This window comes from Pseudorasbora parva, chromosome 2, assembly GCF_024679245.1.
Source record: "Pseudorasbora parva isolate DD20220531a chromosome 2, ASM2467924v1, whole genome shotgun sequence".
NCBI classification, from domain to species: Eukaryota; Metazoa; Chordata; class Actinopteri; order Cypriniformes; family Gobionidae; genus Pseudorasbora; species Pseudorasbora parva.
In genome coordinates, this window is record NC_090173.1 from 58860482 (window position 1) to 58884002 (window position 23521).

General features: G+C 41.1%; 3 protein-coding genes across 4 annotated transcripts in view; 2 read left to right on the forward strand and 1 right to left on the reverse strand.

The window, feature by feature from the left end:
* Positions 1 to 6815, forward strand: part of LOC137047793 (zinc finger protein 850-like) — a 77707-nt gene extending 70892 nt beyond the window's left edge. The window contains exon 6 of the mRNA XM_067425675.1: positions 4285 to 6815. Coding sequence (XP_067281776.1) covers positions 4285 to 5747 — 1463 coding nt within the window. The 3' untranslated portion in view covers positions 5748 to 6815. The remainder of the gene's footprint in view (positions 1 to 4284) is intronic.
* Positions 1 to 23521, forward strand: part of LOC137047472 (zinc finger protein 814-like) — a 108806-nt gene that overhangs the window by 3975 nt on the left and 81310 nt on the right. The window lies entirely within an intron of this gene.
* LOC137049391 (zinc finger and SCAN domain-containing protein 29-like) lies at positions 14376 to 15748 on the reverse strand. Its single transcript, XM_067427949.1, has 3 exons — positions 15358 to 15748; positions 15162 to 15272; positions 14376 to 14665 (listed from the first exon to the last, which is right to left on the reverse strand). The coding sequence occupies exons 1-3, from the start codon at positions 15746 to 15748 to the stop codon at positions 14376 to 14378; spliced, it is 792 nt and encodes a 263-aa protein (XP_067284050.1).

Genomic DNA, 23521 nt, shown 5'->3' on the forward strand with positions numbered 1-23521 from the left:
ATATCTTGTAGTCTGAACCAGGCATTAGTGTGAGGCTATTTTGAGCCTTGTTAGTGGTATTAACTAGCGATTTAATTTTACTACCCTGTGTCTACCCTGTGCCCCATAGACAAGCGCTATAAGCTAATCTGTTTTTAGAGATAAACCTCTTTACATTCGATTTTCATGAAAACGCATCCCAGAGAATGATCTACTCGGTAACCATCTGTTAATTACCCTTAGGGGCATTTCTCACCTGAGTTGTCCTTTAACTGTCTGTTTTCTACATCTTTCACTCAGGAGCAAAAAATGCCTTTAAACTTTAAAGAAATAAAGATTTTACATTTATTGTGATATTTATCGATATTGACTGATATGGAAAATTATATCATGATCATTTTTGGGGCCATATCGCCCAGCCCATACAAGGCAGAACTGCACACAGACAAGGCAGAATCGCGATTAATCGCATGATTGTCATGAGTTAACTCACGCAATTTAATCGCACATTTTTAGCAATTGTAAATGCATCTTAAATTAAGTTTAAATTAAGTTTTTAATACTCTAATCAACATGGGTTTGGACAAATATGCATGCTTTATGCAAATGTACATTTATTATTAGTGAAACCATACTTATTCAATAATAATCAATACAGCATGAAGACTAGACGCGTATCAAATGTCATAGATGTTTATCAAAGAAATTGTTCATGTCTCTTAAACCTTAACTTAAAAATTAGGAATAAGCATTGATTTCTCTAATTTTACGAATATAAATAAAGGGATTTTTTACACTGGCAGTTTAATTCTGAACAGGGCACAGTTCGTATGAAAAATTGGTAATGTGAAAGCTGCCGTGCGGACCTGGGAGCGCACCAGTACCACACCATACCTGGAGGAGGTCCATTTTCCACGAGTAGGAATATGGTTTGGCCCCTTTAGGCCCCGACCACACACAACGCGTTTTTGCAGCGAGAGGCACCTTTTTGAATAGATTTCGGTTGGCAGAGAGTGTTATGCGCGCTGCTTATGCGCCCTGGGCGCCTCGCGTTTAAACCGCTTGCTGTGCCTCGCGCTTTTGAAGGAGCGCTCCGAGCGCATGAAGTTGAAAAAAAGTCAACTCTGAGCGGAAAAGCGTGCAACGTCATCGCGCTTATTTTCTGTTGTCCAATCGAATGAATAAAGAGGCGGGCCTTCCGTTGTGTTGACCGTTACATTGATTTGACTGACAGTACCCCCAGTGATTCGGGGGTTGCCTAGAAACATTAAAGCGCACTGCTCTTTTTGAATGAAAAAACGCAGACCAAAAAAGGGAGTGCAGTGCGCCTCGCGTTTTTGAACCTGAAAAACGCATTCGGTGTGATCGGGGCCTTAAGAGATCCGCATTCCCTGTTGAACTGCCGGTATTTTGTATGTGTGCCGCGATACACTTGGAAGAAGTGTGAAGAAGACGGACTTATTCAGAAAAGTAACCTGCGTATTCGTTTTAAGCCGACTGTAATGTATTTAGTTCAATGAAACAAATGTGCTGTAAGTGGTGATGGTGTTAATGATTTACCTCAGATATGAGCGAGAGTGAGCTTCACTGCATCGCGCTCGGACTGCAGAGAATGTGCTCAGTGAAAAAACGCACTTTTCTTTCTTAGACCTGAAGTCTAATAAAAGTTAAATAGAAAATATGGTAGCTTGTAGGCAAAAACTGCACTTTTGGTTTAGAATAGTAATATTAATGTCAACCCTTTTCTTTCCCTATTAATGTTTGCTGCTGCATTCTTTGCATCTGACTGCTCTCACTTTTTCCAACTATGGGCGCCACGGATCAAACAGAAAATGTGCGCTGCGTTAACGCGCGTTAATAAATGTAGTGCCGTTAAAACGATTTTGCATTAACGCGTTATTAACGCGTTAACTTTGACAGCCCTGATATATAAATATTAGGGCTGCACGTTTTCAAGTTTTTCATTAACCGTTAACCGAGACCCTTAGCGGTTAATACTCGGTTAACCATAGTGTGCGTCAGGGTTATTTTTAGTTTATTAATTTGACGACCACCATCTCCGTAGTGAACGCGCCTATAGAGAGAAATGCACATCATGGATTACGTAATCAGAGAGTAGCCTATTTCTTTTCGTTTTAAATTGTTAAAAGACATTTCAAGTTTCTTAAGATCTATTTCATGTCTGCGAGGCGTACGCTGAGTTTCGTTAAATTAGGATGAGATGCGCTCCAGTTCACGAGCAATGCGAGTGGCCGCCTGCACGATTAGAGCATGTAACGTTAGTAAAATATGCAGCCGAGAATGATTCACACAGACTCAGCGTTTGACTCGCGCGGCTGAGCCTCTCCCGGCAGAGAGTTCAAGCATCTGTGGACTCGTCCCTTCAGCTCTGGCCATCTTGCTTTCAGTCCGCGATTAGCTTTTTTGTTTTCTTCATTACAGTTAAAGTAAGGTCTGCTTTTCTCTAGTCATTCACAAGTTTCTCACTTCAAACTTTCTTTCTTCTGATCCGGTTTGCACAGCGCGCGTGGCTCGCGCTCTGCTTCTGCCCTAATGCGACTTTTAGTCCAGTGCGACTTATGTTATTTTCATCTTCATGACGCATATTTTGACTGATGCGACTCATACTCCGGAGCAACTTATAGCCTGAAAAATGCGGTAAGCACTGCATTGCAATACTTGCATTTCGCCCCGTCACTCTCATTTTTAAAGTGCTCCCACGCTTTCTTTGCCCGCTTAGAAAGCTGGTCATGACTTCTTCTTGTGGATACTACCCTAACCCTATGGATACTACATATGTCTGGGAGCGCTCTGGCGGTCTATAGGGGTGCAAACATATATTACAACTAAATTCAAGGCACGTCATTGACGCCACTTAACCGAGCAAAATGTTTCACTCGGTTACGCAATTTTTAACGGTTAATCGGTCAATCGGTTAACCATGGACACCCCTAATAAATATATAATTTTGGCAGGGCCAGCAGAGAAGGTCCTGATGGCCCTGACAGCCAACCACTGATTATTAGCGGGAGAGGCAGGGCATAGCAGGCATAATAAAATACAAATAATATTATATAATAATAAAAAAGTACAAAAAAAACCTCCTCTTTATTTTGGCTTAAAATATCGGGATACATACCGTATCGTGAGTTCAGTATCGAGATGCATATCGAATCGTGACACGAGTGTATTGTTACACCCCTAGTTTGTACACTTTCATTGAGCCGAGTGGGAGACGCTGGTGCTACTGCTGGACCGGGCTGTTGTCACACACCTGATATAGGCCATTTAACGACGCTCGTTTTAGTGCTGCCAAGTCTGGAAACTGTTTAACATGAAACATTTAAACTGTTGCTGTTAGTTGTTTGTAGCCTATAATACAAAGGTTTAAGTTGAATTTATAAATAGTTCTATCGCCTACCCCACGCGTTTTGGATGTGATTCCCTTACTTTTGTTTAGCAATTGGAGGGGTTTTGTTGCGCAGAACTGGCAACCCTATCCCTTGGTTTGCCCTTCGTGCACTTCAAAGTGCGAACCCTTCACTTTGGGGCACAGCTTATGAGTCTAATACTGCTCCACTGGGCTGTGATTAATGGGACGCGTTTCAACCGAACCAGGAAAGACCTCAATTGGATAGACCTACAACAAATCAGAGCGACTGAGCAAATGACGTATGTTGAGCGACAAACAGTAGTGGGAAGTTCGGATCATTTTATGCACTCGGATTTTAAAATCTCTGTTTTTCAACGGCCCTGGCCATGATCTGCTGCATGTGTGCATCTTGTTTTTTGCGTGAATTATTATTGAGGCAGTATATAATCTGACTCCATAGGGGTGTTGTAGTTCTTTCTTTCGCAAGTCCAACTATAGTTCGTTAAATTACAACTACAAATGAGACAAACATGCATATTATATTGAATCCAATCAGCTTTCGAAACTTAACAGATTATGATGTATAAAACTTGCCTGAATGACTATAATCAATGGAGTATTTTGAGTCTTTTACACACTGATGTGAAATAAGCGAGTTGGTCATGACAGACCTCTAGGGGTTAATGCTTTACATGTATAAATGTTTGGATGCCTGTTGTGTTGTGCTTTTAGGTTAACTTTGGTCTTTTTTGCCTTAGACTTGATGCCGTTGAAAGGGGAGTGTGAAATACTAATGGAAGAAAACGATCTCTATGAGGATTATCATGATTTCATTACCGAAGAAAAATATTTTAGTTGCTCACAGACTGAAAAGAAAGAAACTATAAGTTATTTCACCCACTTTCAGGGTAGAAAGAGTTTCAATCGACAAGGAAATCTTACAGACCACATGAGAGTTCACTCTGGAGAGAAACCCTACACCTGCCCTCATTGTGAAAAGAGTTTCAAAAAGAAAGGACACTTTCAAGAGCACTTAAGGATTCACACTGGAGAGAAGCCGTTCACCTGCCAACAATGTGGAAAGAGTTTCAACCGAAAAGGAACCCTTAACAAACACATGAGAATTCACACTGAAGAGAAGCTTTTCACATGCCCTCAGTGTGGAAAGAGTTTCAATAATAAAATAAATCTTAGCAAACACATGAGAATTCACACTGGAGAGAAGCCGTTCACCTGCCAACAGTGTGGGAAAAGTTTCAACCAAAAAGGAAGTATAGATCGTCACATGAGAGTTCACACTGGAGAGAAGCCTTACTCCTGCCAAGTGTGTGGAAAAGGTTTCAACCAAAAAGGAACCCTTAACAAGCACATGAGAATTCACACTGAAGAGAAGCTTTTCACATGCCCTCAGTGTGGAAAGAGTTTCAATGATAAAATAAATCTTAAAACACACATGAGAATTCACACTGGAGAGAAGCCGTTCACCTGCCAACAGTGTGGAAAGAGTTTCAATTATGAAATATTTCTTAGCAGACACATGAGAGTTCACACTGGAGAGAAGCCATTCACATGTCAACAATGTGGAAAGAGTTTTAACTTTAAGGGAAGTCTTGCTCGTCACATGAGAGTTCACACTGGAGAGAAGCCATTCACATGTCAACAATGTGGAAAGAGTTTTAACTTTAAGGGAAGTCTTGCTCGTCACATGAGAGTTCACACTGGAGAGAAGCCGTACACCTGCCAAGTGTGTGGAAAAGGTTTAAGCCAAAAAAGAAGTCTTGAAAATTACATGAACATTCACACTGGCGAGAGCTCCTACACCTGCAAACAGTGTGGAAAGGGTTTTGAACAACATGGAAACCTTAAAGTCCACAAGAGAGTTTACTCTGGAGAGAAACCCTACACCTGTCCACAATGTGAAAAGAGTTTCAATCAAATAGGACACTTTCGAGTCCACTTAAGAGTTCACACTGGAGAGAAGCCGTTCACCTGCCAACAGTGTGGAAAGAGTTTCAGCAGAAAAGAGAGCCTTAACAGACACATGATAATTCACACTGGAGAGAAGCCTTACGTGTGCCCTCAGTGTGGAAAAGATTTCAATAGTAAAGGAAATCTTCATTCCCACATAAGAACTCACACTGGAGAGAAGCCATTCACATGCCCTCAGTGTGGAAAGAGTTTCAATAATAAACTAAATCTTAGCAGACACATAAGAGTTCACATTGGAGAAAGGCTTTACGTGTGCCCTCAGTGTGGAAAAGATTTCAACCGTAAAGGAAGTCTTGATTCCCACATAAGAACTCACACTGGAGAGAAGCCGTTCATTTGTGATCTCTGTGGAGAGAGTTTCAGATATACAGTCACCTATAAGCGCCACATGAGGAGTCACTTATGAGAGAATGGTTTTAAATGTCATCAGCCTGGAATGAGTTTCGGACAGAAAAACCTTAAGCCAAACCTATACTTCGTTTTTTGGGTTTTTTATGCGTGTGTGCAGTCAAACTGACAGTACTGCAAAGTATACTTATTTTGACTCCTATGCGTACATATGTATTCAACGCAGTTTTGAGAAAACTCTCGCCATGAGTTACAACCCATGTAAATATCTTTGTATTCTTTCATGCTAGAGTTGTAAAAATTAGGGACTTTCTAACCTCTTTGCACAATCTCTTATCTGTGTACCCCTTAGGGATGGAATGATTACCGATTTAGCGATAAAATGTACTGACGGTTAGTAATATTGTTTAATATGTAATTATCATTAAAACCATGGAAAAGTGGAAAACTTTTTGTGGATAGATGAATCAAAATTTGAAGTTCGTTATGGAAAACTGGGACGCCATGTCATCCGGACTAAAGAGGACAAGGCCAACCCAAGTTGTTCTCAGCGCTCAGTTCAGAAGCTGCATCTCTGATGGTATGGGGTTGCATGAGTGTGTGTGGCATGGGCAGCTTACACATCTGGAAAGGCACCATCAGTGCTGAAAGGTATATCCAAGTTCTAGAACAACATATGCTCCCATCTAGACGTCGTCTCTTTCAAAGAAGACCTTGCATTTTTCAACATGACAATGCCAGACCACATACTGCATCAATTACAACATCATGGCTGTGTAGAAGAAGGAATCGGAGATGGCCAGCCTGCAGTCCAGATCTTTCATCCATAGAAAACATTTGCTGCATTATAAAGAGGAAGATGCGACAAAGAAGACCTAAGACAGTTGAGCAACTAGAAGCCTGTATTAGACAAGAATGGGACAACATTCATATTCCTTATAAATAAGAATTAAGAATAGGGGATGCCACATAGTAAACATGGCCTTGTCACAACTTTTTTGAGATGTGTTGATGCCATGAAAATTAAAATCAACTTATTTTTCCCTTAAAATGATACATTTTCTCAGTTTAAACATTTGATATGACATCTATGTTGTATTCTGAATAAAATATTGACATCATTGCATTCTGTTTTTATTAACTATTTGTACATTGTCCCAACTTTTTTGGAATTGGGTTATTGAAGCGGCAGTGGATTTCAGAATCCCTCTTCGGTACACATACTGTTTATTTAGAATTTTTTACTGGTTTTAACACGAAATTAACTGTAAAACATACTGTTTATAGAAAAATAAGCATTTCAGAATATTAATCATACAAAAAGCTTTAAATAACAACATACAACAAATATTGTACTACTCATATCTGTTAGGTACTGTAAAAACTACAGTCAAATAGAACAATCTATTAATGAAATAATCACTACACACGTAGTTTGATATTTGACCACAATGTTTTGCAAGCACTTTGGACAGGTCTGTTTTGAGATAATTTCCCCTTCCCATTTCTTGTTAAACATGTCTTCTTTCCCACCTGTCATCTTGGAAAATGCAATGTCCACCTGCAGTGCATAAAACAGAAACAACAAAATATTAATATGAACTAATTATGAAACAACATTTAACATGTAACATGCTCGGCAGCTTTGTTAAAAATGTATTACCAAGGCTGGTAATAAAGATGTTATGGGAAGTGTTCCCAGTTCCAGTTGACTTAGGTAATGCAGCCTTACAATAATTTTAACTGATTTGAATAATAGAAATTGATAATGTTCTATGTGTTTGCCATAGTAAAGAGATGCGTTTTTAGTCTAGATTTAAACTGACAGAGTGTGTCTGCTTCCTGAACAATGCTAGGAAAACGGTTCCAGAGTTTAGGAGCTAAATAGGAAAAGGATCGACCGCCTGTAGTTGATTTAGATATTCTAGGTATTATCAACTGGCCAGAGTTTTGAGACCGCAATGGCCTTGATTGAGTATAATGTGTTAAGAACTCAGATTTTAAAGGTCCCCTGGCATGGGTTGTTTTATTGTTTTATAATGTTTCCTGGCATGTACTTATATTGTTAGCATGGTTTTTACATCAAAAAATATCAATTTAGAAATAAAAGGCATTTTTTCTATACTGATATTAGCCCTCTGGCTTGAATGCTCGGTTTTAAGGGGTGTGTCTGCTGTGAGTCTTCAGTGAAAACACCCACTGTTGTGATTGGCTGACATCTTTGCATTTGAAATGAGATAATGTGTGGATGGGGGCGTGGCTTAATCAGGCGCGAGCAACAGTGCTTGCTGCCAGTCGAGAGAGACGGAGCTGGGGAAAGATTACTGAGAAAGTGTTATTGTACCGAGTTTTTGAGAGTGCAAGCTTATTTTGTTTGCATCTGAGAGCTCTGAATAAACACAAGTGAACTTTGCAACATTATTTCTCTCACAAAATGCTTTCACCACAGCTAACAACAAACATGACATGAATACAGTAAGAGCTTCTGACCAATCCGAACATTATAAAGAGTGTTCTTTGATCGCTCTCTGTAGTTTAATCATTTAAATAACAGATTTGTTTCATGCTGCTAACAGAAATGACGGGAAGTTGATGGTTTTAGTCACTGGCTTGATTCACTGATGCATCAAGATGAACAGCGGTGGGACTGACAGTATTAAACGATTTAGAAAGAAAGCCTGTGTGAACTTGAATGATTAGCTACACATCAGAACTCACTGATCCCAGCTCAGGCAATAATGAACAGTTACACACTGTGGTGGTGCTGTTGAATCCGTATGGTAAAGCCTGTGCTGCTTAGCCTGACAAGCCAGACCCACATCAAGATGTTTGGTCTGGAAACTCACCATTGGCAGCTCAATCTGAGGGAGGGATAAACAGTTGTCTTTCAAACAACCTCTGCACGCGATAGGATAGCGCTACCACCAACCAGAGCAACGAAGGTAAAGCAGAGCTTGTTGATAGATTAAACATTCGCCGTATCTGGTCGGCTAAACTCTGAACACATCTTCCCTTTTTAAGAATGACTTCAGTGCCGCTCTTTGTTCTTTTCTCAGAGAAAAGCTTAACTCCAAGTCTTCCAGAGTCGCGGTCAAAGCTGATTCGAAAGACCGCCGTTCGCCAGTTTCTGTGTTTACTAGAAGCATGCAAACGCAACTCGGCCGGTCGTCATTATGGCCCCGCCCACCGACTCTATACACGATGTGATTGGCCCGGCAAAAGTTAGGAGAATCAAGCTCAGAAGGGTATTGAGAGTTGCTAGAGGACACTCGCGGGCAGATTAAATTTGCTGCCGCTAGGGTGCGTGTAGATTTCTAGGCTATATGCTGCTGACATCCACTGATAAAACTGACTCCTTTCTCTTCTAATTCTCTGGGCGGGGGAAGCATAGGAAGGGGCGGAAACCTTTCCTGGTATGACGTCATAACAGGAAAATTTAAGATCAGCTGGTCTGAGCTCTTAGTTTCTCAAAAACAGAGAAAGACAGCCTAAACTCGTTTCATACTGATCAAAATTTCTAGCGACTTGGGGACAACATTCAGGCTAGGGGAACACATATTAATGTTGAAAAACCTCATAAAATAAAAATGTCATGCCATGGGACCTTTAAAATGTATGTGATGTCAAATTTTTTCCAGGTGAAAATAAGAAGTGCCACTAAATGCAATTTATCATTTTATTAACATTGTTGGCATGGAAAACTCATATAAAGTACACAGGTGTAAATTAGAGTACTCAAGTAAATTACAGAGCTTGACATTAAGCATTTTCACGTGTTTGTCCTTCGAACAAGTAAATCGTGTAAGTAAATGTGCTTGTCCGGATTTTTTAAGGCTAAAGGTTTAAGGCTAAATGTAATTTATTCTGAAACAATATTCTCACCAGTGTTAAATCAGCTTCGACACATTTAAATATGTAAATATTAAATCTGCATATTTACCTTTTAAAAAGGCATTTTTTCCCATAATCTTAAACATACAGCGTCCCAAACCATAACCCAACGTCAGTCCAAATAAGCAAAGAAAAGGTGTAGAAAAAGATCATATAGTCTAGATGAAGTGTCTTTGTTTGAAGAATGAGGCCGAAAGAAAACCTTCTGCAAAACAAAAATCTAAATATGTAATTGAACAGAAAACAAAAATAGCATTACAATATATACACTCACCTAAATGATTATTAGGAGCACACACTAATACTGTGTTTGACCCCCTTTCACCTTCAGAACTTTCTTAATTCTAAGTATCATTGATTCAACAAGGTGCTGAAAGCATTCTTTAGAAATGTTGGCCCATATTGATAGGAGAGCATCTTGCAGTTGATGGAGATTTGTGGGATGCACATCCAGGGCACGAAGCTCCCGTTCCACCGTATCCCAAAGATGCTCTATTGGGTGTAGATCTGGTGACTGTGGGGGCCATTTAAGACAGTAAACTTAAGCCCCGTTTCCACCGAAATTACCCGGAACAATTTGTACCAGGAACTTTCCCTCCCCCCGACCTGCTACTGTCTGCGTTTCCACCCGTCTAAAAGTTCCGTGAAGTTTATGCAAATTAGCCCAGTGACATGGGACTGCGCGCGACTGAACCTCCCAGTCAGGGCCGTGCACAGGGGGGTGGCCCGGTGGCTAGAGCCACTGCCCCTTTGCCCTCATCGGCTAAAGTGCCCCTCTTGTATGGGGTTACTATTCTGACACAATTCTGCGTGCGCAAGATCATATTTTGAGCGCGCAAAAGGGCATTTCGCGCGCGCGTGAACTGAGTTTTGTGGAGAAATGTTCGTCTCGCAAATGAGAAAGTATTTCGAGTTAACGAAAATCAATTTTGCATTTAAAATAAGCTTATTTGGATGTGCGCCAACATTATATTTCACATGTGCAACGTCTCGTTTGCTTGCGCTCGGATACCCGCACTGACTGCTCCAAGGCTCACTTAGCAACACAACTCAACGTTATAATATGACAGAATTCATTTCCAGCCAAATCAGGGATGAGACTGCTAAATTCTGATAGGCTGGCTTAACAACCTCTCACAAGACTCCCTGCATTACTCTACAGCGGACAAGGAAATATACATGGTGGAAATATACACGGAAAATCTAATTTAACACTGTTGTAAAGTCTTTTACATTTATTTCCAAGTTCAAATGTCTACCATTTGACAAACAACCATACGTTTCTTATCTTTTCTAAATTAATATAAAAGGAAGTATACTACATGTCCATGTTTGTCATATCATATGTATATACTCAGAATGACAAATATAGGCTTACATAAGTAATTATAATCTGAAAACACTGAATGAATGAAATCCCATTGTAATTTAATACAGTTTTATCGTTGTAACAAACCAAATATATTTGTATTATATGATTATTATCATATATTTATTATAAATATGATGTTACCTCTAAGATTGGACACCCAACTTAAGAAATTTACCAGCTGAATCTTACCCATGTCATGTCAACAAATGGAAGTCAGCTGTTTATTATCATGTTAAATATGCCTTTTACCCCAAATACCATAGTTTACATATTCTGTTATCAAAAAAATGTTGCGTATGATTTACATAAATCATAAACAAGACCTTTGTCTCAAAATATATTCAATAATTTTTGTGATTCTCATTTGCTACTTAAATCTCCAATAAAGAAATTAAATAGAAAAGTGATCAAATTAGCCCAGAATCAACTTTTTGTAAGAATAATTAGAAGAACATAAATTTAATTAGCACTAGCGCCTAACAATTGTATTTACAGTATGATTGTAAAAGGTTTATTATTCATTCTCTATATTAAGATGATACTCAATCCCCTTATAGTGCCCCTTTTTTGGTTTGGGCCACTGCCCCTCAAAATGTCTGTGCACGGCCCTGCTCCCAGTCACGACGGACAGTAATCATTATTGTGCGACACTGCAACAATAACAAGTATGGAGGAGATTCAAGCTGTGCTGCTTTTGTTGGTTATGTATTGGTTTACTAAAGAGGTAATTAACAAAACGGCGGAAAAGAGACAAGCACTGATACTAAAGCGTATTCTGAAAGCTCGTAAAGCTAGATTTAAAATAAGACAACGTATGTTATCAGCTATTACGGTCATTGAACGCGAGATGGCTGAGACGAACGCGCGCCATCGGACAGAAAAAGAAAGACTGGTAAGAAACTAAAATACAACAAAATTTTAACCAGAGTTGTGAAAAATGTTATTATAAATTGCATCAACTTATTTTGCCACCGTTGTGTGTTTTAGATATGCGAGTACTATCGAATGTGTCGTGTTTCGCCATCGGTTTGGGTACACAACGGAATGGTGGGACAGCGTGGTTCCAACTTTCACAGAAGCTCAGTGGATAAAGAATTTCCGGATGTCTAAGGATACTTTTCTGTACCTCTGTCGTCGATTGCAACCTCAACTGGAGAGACATGACACAAACTACCGACAGTGTGTACCCATTCAAAAAAGAATTGCTATTGCACTGTGGAAACTTGCAACCAACTCAGAAGCATTTCTCATTTATTTGGAGTTGGAATTTCTACTGTGTCACTGTGTTCACGACTTCTGCTCATCTGTTGAGAAGGTACTCATGTAAGAAGTTATTCAGTTACCAAACACCTAAAGCTTAAAGAAATGGCAACGTATTTTGAGCGCAGATGGGGGTTGCCACAGTGTGTAGGTGCAATAGATGGGTCACACATCCCCATTCTTGGACCGGAGGAGTACCACACAGAGTACTTGAAAGGGCTGGCATTCGATCATCCTGCAGGCTGTTGTGGATGGAAGGGGTCTCTTTTGGAATGTTTTTGTTGGAGCGCCGGGGAGCCTGCATGATGCCAGAGTGCTGCGTTTGTCAGGCTTGTGGGACCTAGTGGACAGGGGTTTGTTACTACCAGATGTAACACAGAACATTTTTGGACATGATGTGGGGTACTATGTCCTTGGTGATGCAGCCTATCCTTTAAAGAGCTGGCTGATGAAACCTTTTACGGACAACGGACGACTGACACCCCAACAACTTGTGTACAATCAGAAAACAAGCAGAGCCAGAGTGGTGGTTGAAAATGCTTTTGGCAGACTAAAGGGCAGATGGAGGGCATTGCTAAAACGAAATGACTGCAGTACACACAAGGTCAAGTCCCTGGTGATAGCATGTTGTGTTCTGCATAACCTCTGCGAAATGAATGGTGACGAGTTCAGAGAAGAATGGGTTACGAGTACTTTAGGAGCTCTGTCATCCACTGTAGAAGCTGAGGGTCTTGACGCACGTACAGGCCTAATGAAGTTTTTGACTACAATGTAGTAACGCAAGTTATAGGAATGAACAGTTTTTTTGTTTTTATTCGAAAAATAACCTTTTAAAGGCTGCAATTAACATTTTCTATGCTGTATACACCTGTTGTGCATTGTTTAAGGTGTACCACTTTATTTTAATAAATATTTTACTGCTGCATCATGGTTTGTTTTTTCATTATTGTTCTGTTAACAGTCACCCCCCATTTGGGCAGAGACAGCATTTATTTTTTACATGGCTTTGTCATTAACACAAAACGCCATTAGTGCATATCAGATTGTTAAACACATTAACTACACTTTGCATATTTTAATGTGCATTTTCACCCAGTTTTAATATTACCTCCATACGATTCAAAGATCATATACGGCTATATTTGGTTTCTTTTAGAAAGACTCTAGATAATTGTAGCTTACTAAATAAAATATTGTGCTGATAATGGGCCATTTAGGCAGGCATACATGTTATAATGGATTTGAATAATGGCTGTTACAAAGCAAAAGATTCATAACAAAACAATAATGAGGATTACGCCTCAGACATTCAAGTGTGAAACGATCGCTTTAGTGAGCACAATGTAGCATTAATTGAGCTGTTCTCCTCGCCAGACATTAGACAAAAGAGTGTAAACGTGTCTTCAGGTCAACAAACTTATTTGACAAAAGACATCTAAAAAGACATGGTCTTAGAAAATGTTTCATAAAAAATCATAGCCTCAGATTATAAATAAAGCATGAACACACGTGCCTTCAATTTAGTTGCAGTTATAAGTCCTTATACTACATTCACATAATATTTTTATACATGAAGAAAAATATTTGAAATATTTTTGTTTCAGACTATATATCTCTATATTAATAGCTCTCTGAGTAATTCTGAGTATTCAGCTGTAAACTCTCAAGTGTTGGCTTTCAAAATATATATTGGTTATGTGTATACTCTGAATATCGTATCGGAAGATGACAGGTAAGGGGTTACGCTTAGTGTGGTTTAAAATGGAAAAATAGCCAGGCACTATTTCCTGCATTATAAATAAAATTAGAACATAGTAACAAACAGTATGTGTCTTTATACATGTTGTTCTACATATTGTAGCATATACCATATATAGCATATAAAGTGTGTTGAAGGTTAACTTCTAAACCAGCACTTAGAACATTAACATCAGTGCTAAAATTATCATGAAAATGAAGAGACACTGTCAGGAATATGACATTTTACACAAATGCGACTTTATTTTACACAAATTAGATCTTCCAAATTTTAAATACAATAAGTGTGCAAAGACAAAAAATTACTACAGAAATAAAATACAAATGCAGAAGGAACAATATGAGATAAGTGTATTTTTAAGTGATACAATGATACAATATAGAAAATAGCGTTTTAAAGTGCAATCAGAAATGGTTGGTGTAAAATCGGATGTAAAAAGTACTTCTTGAAAGACTGGACAAACTGTCCAAGAACTGACAGAAACCCGGCCTGAAATTCCGTCTGTTGCTTTCTTCTGCCTCCGACTGCAGGAATGCCAACTCTTGCCTCCTCATCTCTCTCTCCTCAGCCTGGCTCTCAAGTAACAGCTGCATATATTGGTCACGCTGTTCTTGTCCACGCTGCAGGACGGCCCGGTTAGCATCCTCCATGTCCCTCAGTGCATCAAAAAAGTCAGAATCCCTTTTCCTTTTCCCTAAATAGAACAAGTGTACAGAAACACATAGCAATAAATACACAAGCAAACCATGAAGCACTAGAAACCATCAATTCATTATTTGCAGTGTTTCCACTACAAAATCTTCATTTGAACAGAAGCAGACAGTATTGGAGTATTTTTACTTTCCAAGTAATTTAATTTTTCAAGTATATGTACTTTAGCGGTGTTCTTTACTAGGGTACAAGTAAGAAAGTACTGTTTAATACAATAAGGAGTTAAAGGTAAAAAAACAACCACTTTTATTTATGAAATGTACTGCAGTAAAAAGTATGACATTATATATTATGCTTTGGAATGTAGTGAAGTAAAAGTTTTCCAAAGAAACACACTGATAAAATATATACTTAAAAATGTGCAAGCTGGGCACGTTTTTCATCATGGGCAGTTTTTTAGTTTACAATCAAAAACAAGGACTACAAAACAGTTACAGGTCAGTTTTTAAATACGTTATATATTTTTGTCAGCTTTTTACCTCGACGTGTGTGAGTTTCGTCAGGAGACATGGGACGAGGGCTACTGGTGATAGCCGGGGAAAACACGCTGGTCTCTGTTGCCTGCAATTCACTGGGGCCACTCGTTACGTCTGAAAAAAGTTACAATACAAGTTACTGCAACGTGTTTAAACACTGCAACGAGTTTAATGGATGATATAAATATCTGATATTTACCTTCAACCCACTGGTCCTCGGATTCCTGGATGGTTTCCAACAACGCAGTAGCCGAGTCTTTTGTTACGGCTGCACCAGAAAAAGCCGGCCTGTGTCCCAACAACGCGTCCAGGCGTTCATACCACTTGTTGGTACGCCGATCGGAACCGCTCCGGTTGTTATGGTCCTTTAATTTCTTGTAATCCTGTCTTAATTTTTTTAACTTTTCTCTGCACTGTTTTCCAGTGTGAACAATGCCCAGCTCGCATAACCGACTCGATATCTTCAGATACACCTTTTCATTCCGTGTCGCCGTTTCCAGTTCCCGCTGGATGTCCTCCTCCGCATACACGCTCAATAAAGCCTGCACCTCGTTGTCGGTCCAGCGGTCGTATTTTTTATTGAACTCCATTGTTGCAAACAAAATATTCACTGAACGCAGATGACACCGTGTTCACAAAAGACCTTTAAAAATGGCGGTTGCCATATAATGCTGCGTGAGCTCAACCAATCAGCATGTTCAGCGCCCAAGTCCCACCCCCCAAAGTTCCCGAACTTTGCAAAAGTACCACCTCGCGAGCAGGGCCGTTTTGAGGGGTAAATATTTACCCGGAACTTCATTTTCACCCTAGTTCCTGCGGTCGAAACACACCTACTACAACCCCAAAGTTCCTGGTTCCTGGGTAAAGTTCCTGCGGTTGAAACGCGGCATTAGAAAACACAGACCACTTCAGAGTATAGAGCCGCCTGGTCGCGGGGGCTCTAGCTTCCGCAATAGTGTTCATAACTCTGTCAGAGAGGTTTCCCGATACCAGTTGATGGGCCATATGTGGAGGGCCCATAGTTCGGGACTGGGATGCCAGATCTTTCCCTTCGCCTGTGTGAGGAGGTCTTTCCTCAGCGGAATGGGCCATGGGGCTGTGTCTGACAGCTGGATCAGATCGGAGAACCACGTTCGGTTCCTCCAGAGCGGGGCTATCAAAAGCACCGTGGATGCTGTCTCCCTGATTTTCTTGATGGTTTGCGGCAGCACCGCGATCGGGGGAAAAGCATATAGCAGGAGACTGGGCCAGACATGGGCCAGGGCGTCCCTGCGTTTGGAAAAAAATATTGGGCAGTGAGTGTTGTCTTCTGAGGTGAAGAGATCCACCTTCGCTCTGCTGAAGGTGTTCCAAATTAAGAGAACCGTTTGCGGGTGAAGAGACCATTCCCCTGGGGGAATGGGTCCCCTGGATAACATATCTGGACCCAGATTCAGAATACCTGGCACGTGAGCCGGCCTCAGGGAGCTCAGGTTGTGCTCTGCCCATAAAAGGAGATGCTTTGCCATGCGGTGAATCTCAGGCCGCCCTGGCGATTTATATATGCTACCACCGACATGTTGTCTGTACGAACCAAGACGTGGTGGTTCTTTATATGTGGAAGGAAATCGCTCAGCGATAAGGCGACCGCTTTCATCTCTAGACAGTTTATGTGCAGCCGTTTCTCTGTTTCTGTCCACAGGCCAGAGATCGGCTTGTCCTCGTGTAGGGCTCCCCATCCTCGAGTGGAGGCATCTGTCGAGACCACTTTCAACTTCGTAACCGTGCCCATAAGCACGCCCCTCCGATACCACTCTGTCCCCGTCCAAGGAGCCAAAGCTTTGACACCGCTGTGGTTCACTTTGACGGGAAGACGGCCCCATTTCCATGCGTAAGGAGGGACACGGGCGTGTAGCCAACGCTGGAGGGGACGCATGTGTAACAGTCCCAGCCTGAGCACTGACGATGCCGAGGCCATAAGGCCGAGCATCCTCTGAAAATGTTTCAGGGGAACACGAGTCCCGGCTTTGAATGAAGCCGCCATGTTCTGGACGGATAGCGCGCTGTGTCGTTAGCCACGCGTTCATGAGTCTCGAGTCTAAAATTATGCCCAGAAAAGATATCTTTTGAGTGGGGGACAGCGAGCTCTTGGCGATATTGATCCTGAGACCCAAACAGTCTAATGCTGCGTTCACACCGCACGCGAATGACGCGATTCGCGCGAGTGATTTACATGTTAAGTCAATGCAGAGACGCGAATAGGCTTTCTGCGGCGCGATTCGCGCGAATGAGGCGGCAATGATCACGCGAATTGAGCGTTTTGAACGCGTGATTCGCGCGAAACGCGAATCGCTCAAGTTGAAAAATCTGACCTTTGGCGGATATTCGCGCCGCATTAACCAATGAGGAGCCTGCTTACTGCTGTCACGTGGTGAAGTGACGGATGGGAAACCCATAGGGGAACCCCGAGGCCAGAGTAATTTAAAAATACTACTCTATTGTGTCACAAAATGTACTTTTAATAGTTTTTCAGGCGAGAATGTAGTTGTTTAAAGCTCAAATATGTGATTTATTTATTAAGAGAGCTCCTATTTCAAAATTTGATCTGGTGTTTTCGGAGGTGTGAGACCCAGGCGATCACCGGAGCTCAAGGCTCATCAACCCCGGTGAGAGCAGCCTTAACTCGGATAGTCTTTCTGCCGACTGCCGCTGCCTGGCAGAACCCCCTCCCATGACGCGAGTTTGTGCATCTGCATGTTGTCAAATAAATTAATAAATAATATATTATAATTAATAATATTATTGTTCTGCCTATTATCTGGTCATGGTGTATGAGCTCCACCTAGTGGACATTTTCGATGTTGCAGTTTGTTATTTTCTGCACATATGCAGTCGCAGTGTTGATTTAGTGGTTCGGCAGCGGTTCAACTTGCAGCAGCGATTTCAATACAGCATAACAGTCTTCACCTTGGAGAAAGATATGCCTGTAAGTTTATTTGCTATTTGTTAAGATCTTTTAAAGTGTTATGTAGGTACAGAGCTAATATTTCCTATTGAAAATAAGTTTGTGTCGGGAAGTTTTCTATTACATGTACGCATATGTATAACGGTACTCACGTGCAGATTGTAGCGCACATGTTTATATTATATCCAACTTATTAATGTACACGTTGTAATTTAATTTCTTGTTTATTGTATTTCAGTTTTACAAAAGAAAAAGGATCACATAAGTAAACATTCTGAAAAGGATAAACTGCTTCATGTGTATTTGTTAGCTAGCTGTCTAGCTTCTTCAAAGTGACGCAGTTGCAAGGAAAGCATAGTAAAAAGGCAACGACGCATCAGGAAAGATTAACAAGAGCTGTATTTACAGTCATACGCTGCACAATCCTGTGATCAAAAGTGAAGAATTGCACATTGCATAGAAGCAAGATGGATAAGAGTGCAGAAAAGGCCCAGCAAGCTTCAGAGAGGCAATCTCAAGTATCCGGCTCCAGATATTCTTCACGCTCGAGTAGATCATCTGCCAGTTCAGCAGCTATTCGTGCTAGAGCAAAAGCCGAAGCGGCACGCGCAGAGGTGTCTTATGCTGAAAAAGAGGCAAAAATGATGAAAGAGAAAGCAGAATTGGAAGCGGAAGCAGCAAGACGCAAAGCAGAATTAGAAGCTAATTTGCATGTGCTACAAAAACAAAGGGCAGCAGTTGCAGCCTCAGCCGAAGCAGCAGTTTATGAAGCTGCAGTCGAACCGGAGGATCCGCTGCAGGATTTCTCAGAATTAGCTATTCAAGATTCAGCACAAAGAACCAGTGACTATGTGGCAAATCATTCTCTGACTGAAGACAAGTTGGAACAGGTTCACATGCAATCTATGTCTCATGCATCACAACAGTTTCCAGATTCTACACATCCACAGTTCACTACAACAGCTCCTAGGTTTGTTCCTCTCCCCCAGAGTACCACAGTCGATGTCTCAACACCAAAAGTAAGCATAAGAGACCGTGGAGGCTACATTGCTCCACAGCATCCCACATGCTATGCAAACTCTCGTGAATCCTCTTGCAGAGACTATCCAATGAGACCTTTGGAGACCACTGACCTAACGAAACATCTGATACGACGAGAGTTAGTGAGTACGGGGTTGGTGACATTCGATGACTGCCCAGAAAATTATTGGGCATGGAAGACATCATTCCGGAGTGTGATAAGAGACCTCAATGTAACCGACAGAGAGGAGTTAGACCTGCTCGTAAAGTGGCTCGGGCCAGAATCATCACAACAGGTCAAAAGAATCAGGTCAGTACATGTCCATAATGCAGCACAAGGTGTTAAGATGGCATGGCAGAGAATAGAGGAATGCTATGGTAGCACTGAAGTTATTGAGGATGCTCTGCTAAGGAGACTGGAGAATTTTCCTAAAATCTCTATTAAAGACAATGTCAAGTTGAGAGAACTTGGAGACCTTTTGTTAGAAATGGATGCAGCAAAGTCAGGAGGACATTTACCAGGACTGGCTTATCTAGACACTGCTCGTGGAGTTAAATCAATCATCGAAAAGCTGCCGTACAGTTTGCAAGATAAATGGATTGCACAAGGCTCCAAGTACAAAGAAGATTACCGTGTTTCCTTTCCACCATTCAGTTTCTTCACCAGATTCATTGTTAATCAAGCAAAGATCAAGAACGATCCAAGTTTTTCATTCTCAACGAGCAGTAACCAAATTTCAGCAAAAACAGAGCCGTCTGCAGCAAAGTACGGTAACCGATCATCTGTATCAGTCAGAAAGACTGACGTGTCAACTGTGCATACACCCTTTCAAAGGAAAAACCCTGAAAGGAAATTGATTGAACCAGACAGTCAGTGTCCAATCCACAATAAACCTCATCCATTAACAAAGTGTCGTGAGTTTAGAAGTAGACACATAGATGAGCGCAAAAAGTACCTGAAAGAAAACAACGTTTGTTTTAGATGTTGTTTATCTACGCAGCATTTTGCCAAAGATTGTAAAGTCAACATAAAGTGCAAAGAATGCAACAGTGAGACGCACACCACAGCACTACATCCAGGTCCATCTCCCTGGCTTACAGAACAGCATGTGGGAGAGAGCCAGCATGGCGGGGAGAAAGAAGAGTTTACTTCAACAGAAATTGTGTCCAAGTGTACAGAAATCTGTGGCACCATGACAAAGCCCAGGTCATGTTCGAAAATCTGCTTGGTGACAGTATATCCTTGTAACAAACCTGAAAATGTTGTGAGGATGTATGCAGTACTGGATGATCAAAGCAATCGATCATTAGCCAAATCAAAGTTTTTTGATGTTTTCGGCATCACAGGGGAATCATTTTCATATACCCTAAAAACATGCTCAGGAACTATGGAGAAAAAAGGACGCAGAGCATCTGGCTTCACAATTCAATCCATCGATGGGAAAACTCAGGTAGAACTTCCGTCACTCATTGAATGTGATATGATGCCTGATGACCGATCTGAAATTCCAACACCTGATGTCACACAGTACTTCCCTCATCTGAAATCGGTAGCCGATAAGATTCCAGAACATGATCCTAATGCACCAATCCTTCTGCTGTTGGGAAGAGATATCTTGAGTGTCCATAAAGCACGTGAGCAAATCAATGGACCTCTTAACATGCCTTATGCCCAGAGATTAGATTTAGGTTGGGTTATCGTCGGAGAAGTCTGCTTAGGGGGAGCTCATAAGCCGACTAATGTGAACACTTTCAAAACAAATGTGCTACCAAATGGACGACCATCCCTGTTCAACCCTTGCACAAACTACATGAAGGTAAAAGAGACTTTCAGTACTCCTAAGCAAGAAGATTATACGCATTCACTGTGTTATCTAGGCACTCCCACGCGTAAAACTGAGAGTTTAGATGATAATGTGTTCGCCAGAACTCCTAATGATGACAAACCTGCTCTGTCTATCGAAGATGGTGAATTCCTTCAAATAATGGAAAAGGAAATGTATGTTGATGATACAAACCACTGGGTTGCACCACTGCCATTTCGTTCACCCCATCGTAGATTACCAAATAACAGAGAGCTGGCACGAAAACGTCTCCTTTCTTTACAACGCTCCTTTCTGAAGAATGCCGAGATGAAAAATCACTTTGTTAATTTCATGCAAAAGATTTTCGACAATGATCAAGCAGAACCAGCACCTCCATTAAACCAAGGTGAGGAGTGTTGGTATCTACCAACCTTTGGTGTTTACCATCCCCAAAAGCCAGGGCAAATCAGAGTGGTCTTTGATTCAAGTGCCCAGTATCAAGGCGTCTCATTGAATGATGTACTGCTTAGTGGCCCTGATCTGAATAACACACTTTTGGGTGTGTTACTGCGTTTTCGCAAAGAACAAGTGGCGATTACAGTTGATATACAACAGATGTTTTATTCTTTTGTAGTTAGAGAGGACCACCGAAACTACTTAAGATTTTTATGGTACAAAGATAATGACACCAGCAAGGAAATTGTGGAGTTCAGAATGAAAGTGCACGTTTTCGGAAACAGTCCATCTCCAGCAATTGCTATCTACGGTCTAAAACGAACAGCTGATCAAGGTGAGAAAGAGTATGGAGAAGATTCAAAACAGTTTGTCGTGAGAAACTTCTATGTGGATGATGGACTCGCCTCAGTGGCTTCTGAAGATGAAGCAGTCAGTCTCTTGCAGAGAACTAGAGAGATGTTAGCAGAATCAAACCTCAGACTGCATAAATTAGCATCTAACAGAAGTTCAGTTATGGAGGCATTTCCTGCAAATGACAGAGCTAACGACCTGAAGGATCTAGTACTAGGTGTTGACCCTTTACCTCTCCAGCGCAGTCTAGGAGTAAGTTGGAATTTACAGTCAGACAGTTTCACATTTCAAGTGTCAAAAGAAGTGAAGCCGTTCACACGAAGAGGTATCTTAGCAACTGTGAACAGTCTGTATGATCCTCTAGGATTTGCAGCCCCTATAACCATACAAGGAAAGGCATTAGTGCGAGAACTTTCGGTGGACCAATGTGATTGGGACATGCCACTCTCAGAAGACAGAGAAGTTCAGTGGAGAGTGTGGACTGATGATTTACTTCACCTTGAAACACTTAGTGTTCGCAGACCTTACGTACCAGTGTCACTGACTTCTACTGTCCAGAAAGAGGTATGTGTGTTTTCTGATGCTTCTACTATGGCAATAGCTGCTGTAGCATACCTCAAGATTGTAGAGGATAATGGCCAGTGTCATGTAGGCTTTATTATGGGCAAATCAAAGCTGGCTCCAAAACCTGCCCATACAGTGCCACGCCTGGAGTTATGTGCAGCCGTTTTAGCAGTTGAACTTGCAGAATTGATAACAAGTGAAATGGACATTGGTCTACATTCAGTGAAATACTACACTGATAGCAAAATTGTACTGGGATACATTAACAATGCTTCTAGAAGATTCTATGTTTATGTGGCTAACAGGGTTGTACGAATCCGAAAATCGACCAACCCAGAGCAGTGGCATCACATTGCTACTAGTCAGAATCCAGCAGACAATGCTACAAGACCAGTTTCAGTGGCTGAACTACAAAACACAAACTGGCTCTCAGGTCCAGCGTTTATGCGGCAAACTCATGTAAGTGAACAAGCTGAACATTTCAGTCTAATTGATCCAGAATCTGACAGTGAAATCAGGCCTGAAATAACCACCTTGGCCACGAAGGTGAATAAATGTCAGCTGGGGTCCCACAGATTCAGTAGATTTTCCAGTTGGAAATCTCTTGTGAGAGGAGTGGCTATTCTTACTCACATTGCTAAAACATACTCCAGTAGCACACAAAAAGATTCATGTACAGGCTGGCATTGCTGCAAAATGGATCGTACAGTGAATTTTGCACGCGCAGAAACAACTATAATCAAATGTGTCCAACAGGAGATCTTCCAGGAAGAGTTGAAGTCTTTGAACAATGGCGAAAAGATCTCTAATCAAAGTACTATTAAGAATCTGAGTCCCATTCTTGATGAAGAAGGACTGATTAGAGTGGGTGGACGCTTGTCAAATGCAAACATTACAAAAGGTGAGAAACACCCTCTGATCATTCCAGCTAATCATCACATAAGCACTCTCTTGGTCAAACACTACCATCAAAAGGTAGTCCACCAAGGTCGTCACTTTACGGAAGGCGCACTGCGTACAGCTGGCTTATGGATCATCAGAGCTAAAAAACTTGTCTCTAATATCATCAACGAGTGTATCATCTGTAAAAAACTCAGAGGACTGCTACAAGTGCAGAAAATGTCAAGCTGAACATTTCAGTCTAATTGATCCAGAATCTGACAGTGAAATCAGGCCTGAAATAACCACCTTGGCCACGAAGGTGAATAAATGTCAGCTGGGGT

Bases quoted from the DNA above. Each gene is read 5' to 3' on its own strand.
- LOC137049391 (XM_067427949.1), bottom strand. From the start codon at position 15,748: ATGGAGTTCAATAAAAAATACGACCGCTGGACCGACAACGAGGTGCAG. The intron at 15,273-15,357 runs GTAAATATCAGA...AACTTTTTTCAG, and splicing joins CGAGGACCAGTGGGTTGAAG to ACGTAACGAGTGGCCCCAGT. The intron at 14,666-15,161 runs GTAAAAAGCTGA...TGTTCTATTTAG, and splicing joins CGAAACTCACACACGTCGAG to GGAAAAGGAAAAGGGATTCT.